The sequence below is a fragment of the Sycon ciliatum genome, chromosome 10 (genome assembly GCF_964019385.1).
Source record: "Sycon ciliatum chromosome 10, ocSycCili1.1, whole genome shotgun sequence".
NCBI classification, from domain to species: Eukaryota; Metazoa; Porifera; class Calcarea; order Leucosolenida; family Sycettidae; genus Sycon; species Sycon ciliatum.
The window spans coordinates 13,834,080-13,851,638 of record NC_088652.1 but is presented as its reverse complement, the minus strand read 5'-3'; the positions used below and the strand labels follow the sequence as shown (position 1 = coordinate 13,851,638).

The window sequence follows — 17,559 nt, the reverse complement described above, 5'->3', positions numbered from 1 at the left end:
TTCATACCGTTGTCTTGATGACAATTATTATTTGATTGAAATTAGGCAGGGTCTCCATACAGTAGAGTCCCGCTAAAGAATGTGGAGCCCAAGAACGTCCAGCCTGATGCTAAGAACGCCACCAGGCTAATTTAGAAAACCAACGCCGCCGTTCGCTGAAGATAAGAGCGGCGGTGTTGGTTTTCTGGAGACTGTCTTTGAAATACATACTAGTAAGTATGATCAAGAGTACATGACCTGGGAGTTGTGTACTCTTGGTATGATCCAGTACGGACTGTTTCTAAGAGCACAGCCAAACCCTATCAAGCAAAGCATGCAAATCGGTAATCAATGTTTTAATTTACCATAGTCCTACAGTCAGACCTCGTTTATCCGGATCCCTCACCATCCGGAAGAAAATATCTGGTAACTGATTTACAGCATATTTATGTTGTGCATACATACAGTATGTGTGTTCGAGTACGCTGTCCCCCGTGAATTCCACGGCAGAATATCAGAAATTCCGTGCAGAATTCTGCGGCTGAAAACGGTAAATTCTGCGCTAATTCTGCAAATCCTATATTCTGCAAGGATAATGAGCGTAAAACAGATGAAATTTCCGTAACCCCACCGGAGTTTGTTGTCCCTATAAATCCTGAACCAAACTTATGCGAAATCCTGGTCCAAAAAATATTGAAGGCTCCAGAATAACATACTGCTGTTTGAAAGTCACAACAGATTGGTTTGGCTGTGAAAATACATCGAAAGTCTCCAGAAAAAGCAGTTTTCTCTCTTTTCTGCAATATTCCGCGGGATTTTCATAATTCTGCGGGCACTATTGATTCTACAGAAATTCTGCAATTCGCGGAATTCACGGGGGACAGACTGTACGTCTATGTTGCATGAGCCACTCTGCATGCCAGTGCCATCCATTGCATAATACCAAGAGTACATCACCCCCAATACAAGAGTGTGCAACTGCTCTTGATAATACTCATACAATCACGTACATGCACAGTCACACACACACAGCACACACACACATTTTGCCAATCGATGCGCAACACGAACGGCACATACACACCATGGAGAGGACCAGACCTCTTGGAAAGATAACCATCAAGCTCACGCATACGACAGACGGGGACGTACAGACGGCACAGCTAGCCGTTGACGATGAAACTCACACTACAAGAAAAGGTAATACAATTATAGTGTACAATGAAAACTGTGCAATGTTCAATACGCCAATATGTACTAGAAGTTAAGAGCGGCACGAGTGCGTGTAAAAAGAAGCCAAAGAGGAGAAGTTGAGCAAAAATGCGGTCTAAGTAAAAAAGTTTTTTAGAAAATATTCCAAGAGATCATAATTGGGATTGCGACTGGACAAAGTCCCGCAGGGGAAGAGCTGATCACGGAGTAATGGAGGCAGTATTGACGCGTGGCAACACTAAAATATACAATATATATATATATAGAGCGGGCAGAACTATATCAAAACCCACAAGATATGATCAATAGAAAGCAACAGGAATTTCGGCACGTCACGGAGCTCGGAGGGTAAAGCGATAGTACCCGCACAGATCAAGTAGATGCAGAACTCAAAGCCACGCACACACCACACACACACGCACACATACACGCACACACACACACACGTCCACAACCTCACATACCTATACACAGGCCGGCGGCAAGGCTAAGAGAAGTGGAGAAAGAAAACGGGCCACGCAGACGACGGACGTGAAACCACTGTCGAGAGGGGTTCTAGATTACTAGCACAGCGACTGCTAGTGCGGGGATGGAAGGCAAATGAGCAAGAGACGTTCTGCTAGTGCGGGGATGGAAGGCAAATGAGCAAGAGACGTTGAGTAAGATGCGTCTACATTTGGTGTACACTTTGACGTCGCTGGAAAAAAAAACCGACGCCAAGCACTCAACAGGAAAAGAAAGTATAGAGTGCGCGTGCAAAGCGGCGTTCAGGGACGAGGGACAGTTATCAATAATTTACTTCTGCATGGTCTGTATTAAATGTGTTAACAGGGGAGATTATAGTTTTAGTCACAACGTCATGGTAAGTTAGCGCTGAGGCCCAGACAGATGAAAAAACGACCAACAGAAAAAAGGGTTGGGGCTTCCAAAAAAAATAGTACGGATCATAAATTTTCAAGTTTCATATAAAGAACGGGCGTGTGTTTGACGCCAAGAACCCTCTGTCCATGTAACAAACGTCACCTCAATTCGGCAAGCAGTACTCATTGCCAGAAGTGCAAAGCACAATGGGGAAGTGAGTTCAGTACATGCCGGCTCCCACAGCCGAGCTGCCGCCTCCACCGCCCAAGTCACAACTGCGCACACGGTAGCACGCGAGCGAACATCGCCGCCTCGATACCGCGCGCGTGCACTTGGCACGGCACATCTACACGCACTCACGCGCTAGTGTCGCGGTATGACGTACTCGAGGAAGATGTGCTCGGCGCCCTTGATGAGCAGCTTGTGCCGCTCGTAGTACTGGATCATGTCAATGATACTCTGGAAGGGCTTGCTATTCTGGCCCAGCACAAACGTACCGTCCGATCGGCGGATTATCTTCAGGTGCAGCGGGTGGCCGGAATTCCTGTCAGCAGAGCAGTGCAAAGGCAGAGAGAGAGAGAGAGAGAGAGAGAGAGAGAGAGAGAGAGAGAGAGAGAGAGAGAGAGAGAGACAGGCAGACAGAGAGTCTAAGAGACCAGCCACACGTCACATGACCACCGACTACAATGTACAGGTCTACCATCGTTAGTAGACAGCCGCGGGGTTTGACTTTTGTTGTTGTCTTATAACGAATGTATATCTACTACCCGGACTTGGATGTGCGTGTTTCAGGCGCCAGGGGGAGTCTGGATCGTTGTCTACTAATGAGGGCTTGTCTTGTAACCTATGTTGTCATAGTAACCAGGGCACACTGTACACCTGTACAAGCAAAACAACAAACTGTTGGCTGGCAAGAAACTGGTGGCTGTCGTCCAGCGTAGGCCGTTTGGGGTTTTCAAAAAAGAAATCGGTAGTTTTCGAAATCCCATGGAGTTACGGATCAAAGTTGAATCGCTTCAATTTCTTTGCATCTGTGACAAACGTCGGCGTGTTTGGTTTGTACACGTGTGCGCGTGGACATACGCATACATGTACTACTGCAGAGAATCAGACAACATCGGTACACGCGAGCAGTTTCAGTGTGTTTATCCTACACTCTACTTGCACTGGGTAACACGAGATTGGAGGAGCGTTTAGGCCATTACGAGATGACTTCCAATCACTGTACAGGCAGAACTTTAGCCGGCGAGTACTACAGTATTCATTACTTCAAAGCTTTTCGTCGACGTCTGGAGAAAGGAATTACAATTTCCAGTTTACTATTATTGGCTTGCGAGAGAGAGAGAGAGACAGAGAAAGAAAGAGAGTGAGCGAGCAGTTTCTAGCATCTGCTACTGAAGCACACGTACATGGCTAAGAGTACCTGACCCCATTCAACACCCAAAAAAAAAACAATGAAAAAGACGCATAAGAAGCTACCGTGCAGGCCACGCCATACCTGACAGAGAGCGAGTAGTCGTTCGGTGAGCTCTCGCTGACGCGAACCAGGAAGCTGCAGTCGGGAACGGCGCGCAGAAGCATCTCTGCACGGTCACGTGTGATACCACCATGGAACCAGCTGAACACATACAACAAGAGAACGGAAAGCGAGGACAAAATCAGACAAAAGCACACGCGAAAGAGAGAGAGAGAGGGAGAGAGAAGATAGGCGGCTTTGCATGAAAATTCAAATGGTTACTGTAAGTCAACAAATATTCGGCGCATATTTATTTTCGGCTATTTTCGGCCTGGTCATGTTTTGGCAGTACAGGGCGAAAACATTTGTTGCAGTCGAATGTGTTTTAGCCCTGGGAGGCAGAAAATTTGTACACTTACAGTAGGGAGGTTCCGGAGTACGATTTTTTGTGCCAAAATCCGTACAGGCGCTACGGATTTTTTATACGTCGTTTTCGAGCAGTGAAATGTTCCGCAGTACGGAACTTATGTGTTTGCCGTCATTGCCTAGGTTACGATCGCAATCACGTCACATTCCCGCGCTACGCCTTTTTATTTTGAAAATTTGTACCGAAATCAAAACTTCCCGCGGAAAATCGATGTTTCTCGCACCAAATTTGTACGCGAAAAATCTTTCTGCACCCGATGACGCAAAATCTCCATACGAAACATGGTTCGTATGAAAGCCAGTCCACACGGATTCTCCGTGCCGAAAAATCGTATGGAGCACGCCTGGAAAAAATCCGTAGCGCCCACACGGATTTTGGCACGGAAAATCGTACCCCGGAACCTCTCTAGTATCTCTTTTTCTGTTAGTGATTGGTGTAGTCCAGAGACCGTTGTGAGAGTGTTGTGAAGATGTATGGATATGGTGGATGGCTACAGCGGAGTGTTCGCACTTTGAGAAATGCACAAGTGGAAAAAAAATTAATTTCACGCTTCCCTCGAAACTCAGCTGGACTGAGTTTTCAGTATCCATAGAAACGCCACCACCCTGCAAACATCTAAGGTGCAGATGCAGCACCTAAAGCGGTGGGAGGTGAGTGGATCAGCCCACCCATGTTTCCCTCGTGCCAGGTCAAGTTGACGTCATTCTTATGATGCAATGCTCCACGCGCACGAGTGATTTACGATGCTTGAGTGAGGTGTGAACGCATCACACGCGTTTCCTTGAACTTATTTGAACAGGATAAAATGGGGATTTTCTCTGTGATTCAATCAAATGCACTGATTTGGGCTCTTGATTTCGAAATCTTTCAGCATAGCCCACGAGTTATCGGACGGCGGACTGCACGCGTTGCACACTCTGGGGGGTTATGTACTCTTGGTCACACACACATTTATGGTTAGGTCGAGTGTACATCCGTACTATGAAGAGTACATAGTACCCAGGGGCAAGAGTGTGCAACCCCCCCCCCCCCCCCAGTCCATCTTTGGGGTCTGCGCCGGCTGAAGTTCACGCCTTGTGGCTGGACCCGTGCGCAATAGTGCGTACACACTATCTGCACCCTAGTACCCTGTGCATCATAGCTACAGGGTTGTACGCAAACCCTGCTTTGAGTACAACCAAGAGTACATGCCCCCGGGGGGGGGGGGGGGGGGGGTGCAACTCCACTATAATAGACACCCCTAGCAAAAAACGGTAACACTATTTTTTACGGTACTTGTACCTTGATTACCCAAATAGCGTTGAAGCTGCAGCGTAAAAACGTTATGGGGGCTGATTTATCGTTGTGACAAAATGGTACGTTTTTGGGTGAAAGATTGCATAGTCCGTACACATTTCACCTTGTATCGCGTATATGGTGACATAAATGGTTGTACCGCGCGAAATAAAAGCTATTCTCGTGGCAACAGCGTACTAAAAATAGCGTGCATCTTGCTAAAGGTTGAACCCAAATCACGGTATTTTCCCCCCTTACGGTAATACCGTTACAACATAACGTTTTTTTGCTAAGGGTGTCTATTATATCACTCCATTATCACTGCTGTCCCGAAAGAATTTCACGTTACTCCATTTTCATCTATAGGGCCGTCCGTAAATATCGCAAAAAAATGACGTAAACTTGAAATTCTTTCTGGACAGCAGTGATAATGGAGTGATATACCGTAAAATCCCGCCAGCGCGCCCCTACCTCCTCGACGCTTCAGGTGGGGAGGGGCGGATGGGCGAGTCCTACTTGCCGCATTCAGTGCTTCATGAAAAAGTACTCACCCTACGAAAACTGTTCGTGCATCTCGTACATTGACCAAATGTCAAGAGCCAGGAGTCGCACAGACCTGACAAAACGCAGGGTTTGTGCGATCCCTGGTCAAGAGGGTGGGCACTGTTGCGTACATTTCCAACGGGGTCAAGCACGCGTCTGCAGTACAGTAGGGCATCACAGACTGCGACAGAGTCAGACAAGGATACAATCAATCACGTCCCTGACCAGAAGTCAGGGAGGGGCCGATGGGAGAGACGGGGCGCTCTGGCGGGATTTTACGGTAATAGTACGTTCAATTATTGGTCCATAACTCACAACGCCAAGGCGAGTGTGTACGTGTTGTGTTTCACACACACACACACACACACACACACACACACACACACACACACACACACACACACACACACACACACACAAGCACACAGAAGGGCGGCCTTACTGGAAGGATCGCAGCGACTCTCTCTGGCTGTTCACCGGCGGGTAATTGTCAGGCAAGTCGGGCGGCCCGCGCATCGTGTCGGGTTGTCGGCTATGCGCAGCAGAAGCAACCGATGTCACGCTGGACTGACTGGAACTATCGCTGAACGCACGCACCGAGTGACCGGTGGGTACTGTTGTAGGAGTAACCGTGGGAGCGGACGCTTCCGACCCGCGGTACTCCATGTAGCGGCCACGTGACGGCGACCCGTTGCGGTGTATGTCGCCAATGTGGTCGGCCGGGTTGCTGTAGTCGCAGTGCGGAGACGGGTGCTGTTGCTGCTGCTGCTGTTGTTGCACCATGGGCATAGCACCGACCTGCACGGATATGTCGCTGGGATGCTGGCGGATGGTGTCACGTGGCATGGAATATGTTGACGACGCGTTGTTCTTGCCGTGATCAGACATGCTGGGCGGCGCCGCTGCCACACCACCACCAGCCCCAGCGCGCAGAGTGTCGGCGGGCAGGCTGTAGTTGTCCAGGTGACTGTTGCTGTGGTTACCACCGCCGGTCGTCATGGTGCCGGTGCCGCGACGCGTCCGCGAGTCGACGGGCGTGTCGTACTCGCAGGCCGATGCTGTCCCCTGTCCGACTCCGCGTACCGACATGTTGTTGGAGCTGCTGCCACCGCCGCGCGAGCTGTGGTGGTGATGGTGATGGTGCGACGGCGGGCCGCGGTGCTGGTCCGTGTTGCTGGTCACAGGGTGCAAGCCACTGCCACCACCACCGCCCGTGCTGCCAGTGAGAGAGGCGGTGGTGCCCTTGCGCAGGCGAGCGTCAAACGGGTCCTGGTAGTCGTCGTTCATCGTCTTCTTGTACTGAGTCTAAACACACGCATACACCAACACATATGCAGCCGCACACACATACACACACACACACACACACACACACACAGATACGCTCGCATCAGAGAGCACTATCCCCCGCAAGCAGGGCTGCGCACAGCCATGTACACACATCTATGATCTATCATGCACAAGGTGTGAATACTGTTTATCACGGGTTTATCACGTGATGTGAAGGTCTGCCGTCGCAGACCCCACAGCTGCCGCTTTGCTAGCGCTAGTGTGCAGTTGCGCACATGTTGCCCTGTAGAACATCATTTATTTCACCTTGCAATATTCATTATCTACTGCTGTGCACGTGCTGGCCCTGTTGGAGCGCAACGGAATTGCTCCCGCTATGGTGGTGATGTGCACATGGAGCGGTAAGTGACTGATGCTAACGACGGAAACAACTTTATCGCGGACCACGTATACGATACTGACACAACTGGGAATTTCCAGGGTCAAGAATTCAACCCCAATGCACGAGCACATGCCATCACTACGAATAGCGTAGGGGTAATAGACTCAAGCCCAGTGATACTCTACATGTAGTGAGACCGTCAGTGACAAAACAAACAAGCCATAGGTACCTGAGCAAAGAGTGGAATGGGAGCTATGCATCTAAGATGGCCGTCACCTTTTTGCTGGGCAAGTTACCCCATACATGTACTTGGCAGGTACAACCCGTTATAGTACATTTATGTGTATGACCTCACAAAGTTCATGATCTTTTATGCAGAGTTGGTATGACAGTGTGTACGGTTGTAGTGGACTTGCCCCGCAAAACATAATGGCAGGAAATTAATGCATATGTCCCATTGGCCATTGAGAAGGTAAGATGTTCGTGCCACCAAGAGTACATAACCCCCCAGAGTGTGCAACTCCCACATACCCTGCTGTCCCGACAGAATTTCAAGTTGACGTCATTATTTATGACGCAATGCTTCTTGCACCAGTGATTTACAGCATGTGTACGGGTGTCAACGCATCACACGTTTTTCTTTCCAATAATTTGTACAGGATCGATCGGCTTCGGTCAACCACAGGTTCCGGATTCGTCTGATAATCCGTGTACAGTACGCATTGCATCGTGAAAAAGACGTCAACTTGAAATTCTGTCGGGACAGCACCCATAGTGGAGTTGCACACTCTGGGGGGTTATGTACTCTTGGTGCTACGCATTGTGTTTGCAACAAGGACATTCTATCGCAAGACCAGCGGAATCAGTTTTTGGTTGGTCCGGCCATACCAGGGCCTTTCATAATTAGTGTATGATACGGAGAGTAAACACATGGCCTCCTCAGCAGTAAACAAACACTGGTGGTGAAAGAATTGGTCCGGTCATGGCCAGACTGAAATGCATCAGCTGTGTGAAATAAAAACTGACCTCAGTCATCTTGGGCGATTGCGGTATGGAGTTGCCGGTGAAGGGCGCAGAGTAGGAGCACTCTTCCTGCGGCTGCTTGGACGACGTCGGCGCAAACTGGTTGGCGCTAGGGGTAACGCCACCGCCGTGATTGCCGTGGGTCAGGTGCGGTGGTGCTGCGCCTCCGCCTCCCGAGCCGCCGTTGCGAATGTCCCACGGGTCAGCGTACTCGTCTGAGATGCCTATAGTACACATACACACAGACACAGAGACACACACACACAGACACACACACAGAGACACACACGCAAACACTATTCGATAAGTACTCTCATACCAGGACTAATGCAGTAATGGTCGAGGGATTACAGCTTGTCAAACCACAGTACGTGATACAAGCACACACACACACACACACACACCAAACCTCAGGTATCTAACACAAACACAAACATTGATGTATTTCGTGAATTATTATGCCATACATGATTTTGTCTTGTCCACACGTAGTTCTGGGGGAGGGGGAATTCTCAAGTGTCTGTCTCACAGCATGACTTGGTATGTAGCAGTGTTTGTTTTTTCTACCCACACATTTGGCACGTCCCCGGATGCAAGCCTGGGGCATGCGGATGCAGCGCTTCTAAAACCACCCATGTCCCAGCGTGGTCAGGTTGTTCCCATGTCGAAATAAGACTGAAATCACCATGCAGACAAGCACTGCAGCTTTGTGTTCTATTCCAGTACATTTCAGTAATTAGCGCAGGTCCGTCGAAGGCTGCTCAGTTTGCGAACGATCGTGTAAACACCAGTCTACCACGTAGCTAGGCTGTCAAATCCTGCACAAGGACGGTGAAACGCTCGCAGAATGCAATGCAGATTTACTATACACTGTACTGTAGGGAATACCACAGAATAATCGCCTTCCCACGTTGAATTTTTAATTCGGGATTTGGAAATTTTATCCACGTTTTTTCCAAAGGGGTAGTGCGGTCTTGTGACCCGTCACACATTTGATTGACAAATTTAGCCCAGGCAGCATGGTGGACAAGGGAACAACCAATCTGCATTGATTGTGAAACAGACTGCACGCTGCCAATGCACAGGTGGTAGCGGCTAATGAAAAGGCGTCGCACTTCTAAAGAAAAGAATGCGGCGTGAAATCCCTCCATGTATAGTCTGCACACGTGTAGAACACAATGATAACGTGATCACGTCACACTACGCCGTACTGTCGTACACAGTGGCACATGAAATACAGCAAGACTCCAGCATAACAAACCTGCAAGGGTTGTACAAAAGGTTAAAGAACTTGGAACTTTCCTTGCTTGTGAGTTCGTGGTTGTTATGTTTAAACTTGCCGTGTAGGACCTTCGCCGCCGCTGCTTCACTAGGAGGTACTGCAGAACGGCTAATTTTAGCGGGTAAACTCTGAATTAGGACAAATCCGTGAGGAAATATTTTAGAGACCCGAGTTTCAGAGTAAAAAAAGGTTACTACAACTGTCAAGAGTCCATGAACTCTTGACAGTTTGTGGACAGTTCAGTGACAACTGAACTGTACATGCAAAATTTCGATTGGTGGGGCCAGACTTTAGCGAAAACACTCCTTTCGCTAAAAACATCACGGGCTTTAAATTAGCCGCTTGACAGTACTGTGTATGCGAGGTTAAACAGCTGACATAGAACAGCAAATCCAGAGTATGTTTTATCCAGGGTACTATAATACTGAACTGGTTTACTGCAGAACATGGCCGAGGTTTTGCCTGGGGCGGGCAAGCTTCGTCCTGCCAGAGAACCTCAGCTACTAGTAATGGCGATTCCGGGAAGGGTGTTCTTGCTTGTGAAAAGTGCTGCCTGAATAGATGCAACACTCAGCCCAATTCCAGGTACTAGGTGGAGTTTGACCTGCACACCGGGATTGGAGGTACACGATTTTACAGCCGTCCCTCTTTAATGCAGCACTTTACAAAAAACAGCACCCTCTATAAACCAGCGTAAAATTCAGTAGCCAAAATGTCCTCTTCACGAACATTCTTACTGCAGAAAATCAGATTTGTTAAAGGGAAACTGAACGCCAAAAATAAGTATGGCTTATCCGAAGGAGAATTGGGCACTGATTCCGATGAGCTATGTCTCGAGCCGATCAGAGAAGAGGAACTGTGTCAAATTCCATAAATAACACCTCCCATATTTGGAAATTGGCCTTGATGACGTGCGTACTGCTTAGCTGTCACCATGCTGTGCATGTTCAGCAGTGTAATTGAATGGAAGAAAACAATTACTTTGGTGTTTTGCAGCTCTGTTTCGTTCCCTGACGGTAACCAAATCTAGATGTAGGAATCTGTTGAGCAGGAGAGTGACACATGTCTTCCCGAAGGCTGTCCAGGCTGCAGTAGTGATGAAGAAGACACGATCATCACCCCGAGATCGATCGTAGCGAATTGGAAAACTCATGGTGAATTTGCTTCCACTCCAAGGCAATGTCGAGGTATGAATGGTGCTTGTACTGCCTTCCAAAGTGAAGAGGAGATGAACATGGCTTTGCATAGCTGTTGTTCTATGCCAACTTACCTACTCTTGCTGGTACCGTAGTGGCATATTGCAAATTTCGTGGACGAACAACTCTAGTCACTAGTGGCTAGTGAGCAACACTAACAGGTGAGATTTTTCAATTCGACAAAAAATGTTTTTGTTTGAGAACTGACAGTGGCAGTCATTAGACTCAGTACGTGTCTCTCTGCTGCTTCTTTCCCTTCATCGGTAGGGTTGTGCTTGAAGTAAAAATAAATAGAAAATGTGGAACAAAAATCTGATCATGTAATTCGAATTTGAACTTCAAAGTATGTGTACATCAAATCACAAAAATGACTGTCAAGGTGGTGCTGTGCATTGAAAAAGACTGGGAGCTGGCAGCAATGGAAAGGGTAGAAATGAAACCAGTAATGCAGAGTATTCATAAGGTAGAGGGAGATAAAAACGGGAGAGGAGTAGTGAGCACTTCAATTTGAAGTAGTGTCAATAGACAGCATCGTGTTGCATACGTTGTGAATATTGTGTGAATCTAATAATTGTCACGAAATTGATATCCAAAATTATTATCCCCTGAGTAGTATTATGGTGTTCTCCTGTGTTTACATGCAGAGCCTTGACGTTGCTGGACGAGCGACAATATAAATTACATAAACATGTAGCTCGTGATGTGGGATGACTGCCGTATCGCATTGCCAACGCAAACCCATCCTGTGTCAGTGCAGCCATCCAGCAACTTGAACTCCCCGGACCAGATGCCGCTGCACCTGAACACCATGCCGATGGAAAGCCAGGAGTTGATAGCGAAGCATTCTGGTCTGCACAGTACAAGGCAAAGAACAATTATGAATTATAATGCATTGTAATCTTTCCCACACTTCTTTGTAAAACGAACAAACAGTGCCATTATCACAACACTTGATCAAGCATCTTGATGGAGGTATTTTCCATTGTGCTGGCTCAGCATCTGCACCAGGAAGACCATGTACACTTACACGTATCTTGTGTGTGTGTGTTCGTGCGTGTGTGTTTGTGTATCTGTATGTGCACACGTGTGTGTGGGGGGGGGGGGGGGGGGCGCACATGTGTATGGGTAGGAATGTGTGTGTGTGTGTGGGGGGGGGGGGTACACGCACATGTGTATGGATGTGCGCGCTGCATGCGTGTGTCTGTGGGATGGGGTGGGGGTGCACGCACATGTGTACATGTGTGTGCGCAATACAGCATGTGTGTATGTGTTCGTTGAACACAGGGTGTACTCCTGATTACATAAACTTCGTGATCATTGTGATTTCATGTGCTTTGAAGTTGAACTTCGCAATACATGTACTGATGCTTGATTAGATTTATGTTCCACATGTTCTATTTATTTTATTTTACTTCAAGCACTTGTACTATTCAAGCACAACCCTACCGATGAAGGGAAAGAAGCAGCAAAGACACCTACTGAGTCTAATGACTGCCACTGTCAGTTCTCAAACAAAAACAATTTTTGTCGAATTGAAAAATCTCACCTGTTAGTGTTGCTCACTAGCCACTAGTGACTAGAGTTGTTCGTCCACGAAATTTGCAATATGCCACTACGGCACCAGCAAGAGTAGGTAAGTTAGTTGGCATAGAACAACAGCTATGCAAAGCCATGTTCATCTCCTCTTCACTTTGGAAGGCAGTACAAGCACCCTTCATACCTCGACATTGCCTTGGAGTGGAAGCAAATTCACCATGAGTTTTCCAATTCGCTACGATCGATCTCGGGGTGATGATCGTGTCTTCCTCATCACCACTGCAGCCTGGACAGCCTTTGGGAAGACATGTGTCACTCTCCTGCTCAACAGATTCCTACATCTAGATTTGGTTACCGTCAGGGAACGAAACAGAGCTGCAAAACACCAAAGTAATTGTTTTCTTCCATTCAATTACACTGGTGAACATGCACAGCATGGTGACAGCTAAGCAGTACGCACGTCATCAAGGCCAATTTCCAAATATGGGAGGTGTTATTTATGGAATTTGACACAGTTCCTCTTCTCTGATCGGCTCGAGACATAGCTCATCGGAATCAGTGCCCAATTCCCCTTCGGATAAGCCATACTTATTTTTGGCGTTCAGTTTCCCTTTAATCCAGCGCACTCCCTAGTCCAGCAGAATTTCCTTAGCATGGTGGCGGATTATAGAGGGACCACAGTATAAGATATGGTTTCAAGATTCAATACCATTATCGGATGAAGACACGGGTGTTCTCGGCGGAGAGGGCGACGGCGACGAAGACTTGCGGCGCAGTCGCGTCCGAATCTGCGGCCGTTGCATTGGCGAGGCCAGGCGGCTGTCGGAGGCCGATTTGCCATCGCTGCGCGACTTGCGAAACGAGTTCTTGAAAGAGAGCTTTCTCAGCATGCTACTCATGACCGCTCAGTGTGTGTGTGTGTGTGTGTGTGTGTGTGTGTGTGTGTGTATGTGTATGTGTGTGTGTGCATTGACAGCAACAGGGCACAGGGATAAGCGGGTCTAGATAGGCGCGGCTAAACGTCTAAGACCTGTCACTTGACACGGAGATGCCCAACTAGGGATGTTATCAATCCGGCTGATAAAGTCGGGGGCTAGCTCCTGGTGAGCGCAGTGACAACTTGATAAAAACACTGATGCAGTTTAGCGAGAAACATTTGGGAGGACTAAAAACCAGACACAATGACACCCTCTTTGGCGAAGGCTAAGAAAACACACTGCTTTAGTTGAGAGAGGCGAACTCTCTTCTTGTGCTGCGACAGTAAGTGTAAGGTCCCCGTTCGTGTGATTTGGTGCGTGGTCAATTCAGTCAAGTAGTCAGTGAATAACCAGCAGCAGCAGCAGCAGCATGTTCAGGACGATTTGGGCGAAACTGAACGAGTTCTAAGTACATCAACCAGCCGTGGACACGAGCTACAATCGTTGTTCTCCGCCAGCAATTCTGTTCCCTATTGGTTGGGGATCGATTGAGGAAGCACGGCCCGCAACTCAATTGAGTGCCCCGCCGCCCTTCAACACAACTGCTACATGGCAAACACACAATCGTAGTGAATGACACTGCTCGGAGGGTCTGCAGGTCAGTACGAGCACAGCGCTCTTGGCCGATTTGGGCCGGCTCTTTGTCTGCAGACCTTCGACCACCTACAATCGAAATCGAAATCGGAACAGTGGACGCAGTGACAGACTACCCTTGAAAGTCACAGCCACATCTGTCAACCGCACACAGCCAGGGCTAGGAACTCGCCACGCATTTCAATGAAGATTTACAAAAGCCTCCTCAAATCAATAAAGTCAATCAAACTGTTGATATCAATATCGCAGCAGGCTCACCTTGACCAAGGCCTCTCATGCTGGCATCAGAACCTCGGGGAGCTGAGCTGTTCGGCTGAGCATGGCCTCTGTTGTCATCTACGTCAAACCCATGCCTGTTGCTGTTGGGTATTACTTCCTTCTTCTTGAACAAGCGAGTTAGAGACGAGGACATCTTGGAGGAAGCTAGCTTTCAATCAGCTTCATTTCCCGCAGACTCTGCACGCGAAGAAGATAATCGACCCTGCAGTGGCCTTTAGCTTTCCTACTTTCTTATTTCTGACCCCACAACACCTTTGGCTTTGGGCCCAAAAGGGCACGACAAGGAGAAGCAAATGGGAAGGCAATCTGGGGAAATGATTCAGAAAACTCAGTTTGCAAGCTGTCACTGTGTCAGCGGTCCCACACAGCCGTCTCCAAACTCCCCCTGCCCAAGTCAAACAGTCGACCTCAGTACGGCAGTAGGTAGCAGGACGATATAAAGCTACGAAACAACAAATCCCTCCCGAAATTCGTGCAAGTCGTCAAAGCCTTTTGGAAATCCCGATATGGCACCTAGCGCAACACAGCGGTGGGTCATTTTGCACAAATGAGGCCTGCACGTACAGAGCCAGAGAGAAGGGAAAACAAATGAGGCCTGTGCAGCCCGACTGGTAAAAAGTGGTATCCAACGGTTTCCAAGATTCCTCCTTGTGCAGGCAAGTTGTAAAGTTAGTACACGTTTTTGGCCTTGTTGCTTGTTTTGCCCACAAATCAACCAAAAGGGGGAATCCCTTCCTTGAAATGGTGCGTTTCAAACGCCGTTTACAGCGCCATGAACGATGGGGTTTCATCGGCTTCAATCCTTCGATTTGAACGAGTTGCGCCGAAATAACAGGAAAAACCGGTCCAGAATTTCTTTCAAAGGCTCTTTAATACTGCATTTGAAAGCGATTTAGAAAACGGGCGGTATCGGCTGAAAACCGCCTGGTTATGGACAGAATATTGTCATGCAACAGAGTGTTTGACTTTTGAGTGTTGTCTTCGCAAAACCAGTGTTCTGTCAAGCATCAGTTGGGAACATGGCGTCGCACGGTGAAGACGAGTTCTTCACCGACGGAAACAAGATTTACTATGATTTAGAAACGTTGGAACGGTCCTTGGCCAAGAATGCAGAGGAGCACTATGAGGAGGATGAGGAATTTGAGCTGGACGAGGAAGATGGAGCTGCGGAATACAATGCCCCGCCAGAGCGAGAGTGCGTATTTGTGACTTTGGTTTTTTGGCCGTACTTTGCGTACTATTGAATTCAGGTAAGGTGAAGTGAATCATCTTCTGTCCGTGTTTCAGGTGGTACCATGGTCGGCTAGACAGAAAGACAGCCGAGGAGAGGCTGAGACGATATGGTCACCCCGGCTCATATCTTGTGCGAGAGAGCGATCGACAGCCCGGGACATATTCCTTGTCATTTCTTGGTGTAACTGGAATCAGTCATTTCCGAATCACAACCTTTGCTGGCCAGTATTACATTGGCGGAAGGCAATTCTACTCGCTGAAGGAGCTCATCGGCTACTACGCGAGTAGGTCTCGCCTTCTCGAAAATGAAGTCCTACAGTATCCCTTGGCTCCGCAAGAGGTTGGTTGATTGAGAATGCAGTGTGGTTGTGTATGCGAGTTTTGCATTCCAACAGCCTGCTGTGTTTATAGTATTGTTTTTTTTTTTGTATCAGCGACAAGTCACTTCTCTCTCACTGGCCGGGTGTTTAGTCATGGCCATTGGTAGCAGGATGCGTTGCAGTGCGGAGGTAGAGGAGGACACCAGTGTACCAACCATTGTTCTGGAGAGGTCATGGCATGTAGCTACCTTACGAGAGCACTGTGATTCCGTGTTTTGGCCGCTCCAGATCAGCATTGAAGCGACCAATGCCGCTCCCGGATGGTAGTGTCATTTAGCTCGGCGTCCAAAGCAGCTGGCTGAGAACAGAACATGGCATTTGTTTAGTCACGGATGTACACACACCACACAAATGTTGCCAGCACACCACACGCATCGGTGCATAGCGACCACAACAGACACAGACTGGAGTCAGAGAAAGGATGCTCCTGCGGACAGTTCTCATGGTCAAATTTGTACATGGGCCATTCAGGCGACATTCATTGTTCTGTAAACGTCTGCTTACAGTCCTGCAATGTGTACACTGTTTCGTAGTTCTGTACAATGCTCCAGCCACGAAGGCAATTTGCGACTTGCATTTCAAAAATTCAATTTCATTGAGTTTTAGTATCGTCTATCACACAATGTGGGGAAGATTTTACCACTCCAATTGTACCACAAAATTCAAATGGTCAATTTGTTTCTTTGGTTCCGAGTTGCCCCTACTGTACACCATGAGTCATTCCATACATACCCCGTTCATTCCACCGGATTTTCAATCAGTCCACCGTATAGTTTGCTTATCCTCTCACCTAGCGTTGTATTCTTCTTCTGCCGTGCTGCGGTATGCCTGTAGGAAGTTGCGCGCCGACGTAGAGTCATTGCTCTTTACTCATGCCAGACGCAGCAATCCGAGAGTTTAGATGGCGAGATACCGTGAGTTGGATTGTGTAGCTTTCTCTGTCTGTCTGTCTCTCTCTCTCTCTCTCTCTCTCTCTCTCTCTCTCTCTCTCTCTCTCTCTCTCTCTCTCTCTCTCTCTCTCTCTCTCTCACACACACACGCACACACGCGCGCGCATGCACTCACACCTGCGCACGCACTCATTCAATGAAATGCTGTGGTCCTTCACATTCTTTCTGTAAACTTCGTCAAGCAACCTACTTTTCCATCTGTATGTGTGTGTGCGTGCGGGTGTGTGTGTGTGTGTGTGTGTGTGTGTGCGTGCGGTCGCATCCGCACCCGAATTACACCATGCTACTGTATGCCTGTTGCCAATATACTCCACTGTCCGCTGTAGCAACAAGCCCGCACAGTGTGTTACTTCTATCTGTGTCTGCATACATGAAATGCAGCCTGCATTGGGGGGGGGGGGGGGGGGGGGGGGGGAGACTGCTGGTGACTTCAGCCATGCATGGTACTCTGGCGCTTTCGATTTTGAAAATTGACGCCGAACTACGTCGCTTTGCCTGAACAGCCTGTTTATTTTGTTTGTCCTTGCTTAGGTTCAACATGGGTGACGTGTTCACCGTCGACGATGTCTTCAATGACGAGTACATCTGGTGTACGTCGGTGAATGACGCTTCCAAAGGAGGCCTCGTGCCGCTCGCCCTCGTCCAAGATGCGGTAAGTTGCGGCGAGCGGCGAATACGTGCCAC

General features: G+C 48.3%; 2 protein-coding genes and 2 long non-coding RNA genes across 5 annotated transcripts in view; 2 read left to right on the top strand and 2 right to left on the bottom strand.

Annotated features, from left to right (window-relative positions):
* Nucleotides 1-1,079: 1,079 nt before the first annotated feature.
* LOC135826464 (SH2 domain-containing adapter protein D-like) lies at nucleotides 1,080-14,890 on the bottom strand. 2 transcript variants are annotated; one of them, XM_065339072.1, is made up of 5 exons: nucleotides 14,292-14,890; nucleotides 8,452-8,672; nucleotides 6,196-7,058; nucleotides 3,551-3,670; nucleotides 1,080-2,596 (listed from the first exon to the last, which is right to left on the bottom strand). In XM_065339072.1, exons 1-5 carry the CDS (start codon nucleotides 14,443-14,445, stop codon nucleotides 2,416-2,418), a joined length of 1,539 nt encoding a protein of 512 aa, XP_065195144.1. In that variant the 5' UTR covers nucleotides 14,446-14,890; the 3' UTR covers nucleotides 1,080-2,415. The 2 variants fall into 2 exon arrangements, with proteins under 2 accessions (XP_065195144.1, XP_065195143.1); XM_065339071.1 differs by lacking the exon at nucleotides 14,292-14,890 and adding an exon at nucleotides 13,172-14,097.
* On the top strand, nucleotides 10,925-11,952 carry LOC135826465 (uncharacterized). Its single transcript, XR_010555302.1, has 2 exons — nucleotides 10,925-11,087; nucleotides 11,571-11,952. It is a non-coding gene; the product is annotated as an uncharacterized LOC135826465 (long non-coding RNA).
* LOC135826466 (uncharacterized) lies at nucleotides 11,162-12,858 on the bottom strand. The gene is made up of 2 exons (XR_010555303.1): nucleotides 12,473-12,858; nucleotides 11,162-11,776 (listed from the first exon to the last, which is right to left on the bottom strand). It is a non-coding gene; the product is annotated as an uncharacterized LOC135826466 (long non-coding RNA).
* Nucleotides 14,891-15,302: 412 nt separating the features above from the next.
* The window catches only part of LOC135826669 (ras GTPase-activating protein 1-like), a 3,139-nt gene continuing 882 nt past the window's right edge, over nucleotides 15,303-17,559 (top strand). The window contains exons 1-4 of the mRNA XM_065339270.1: nucleotides 15,303-15,507; nucleotides 15,600-15,885; nucleotides 16,760-16,839; nucleotides 17,407-17,527. Coding sequence (XP_065195342.1) covers nucleotides 15,332-15,507; nucleotides 15,600-15,885; nucleotides 16,760-16,839; nucleotides 17,407-17,527 — 663 coding nt within the window. The 5' untranslated portion in view covers nucleotides 15,303-15,331. The remainder of the gene's footprint in view (nucleotides 15,508-15,599; nucleotides 15,886-16,759; nucleotides 16,840-17,406; nucleotides 17,528-17,559) is intronic.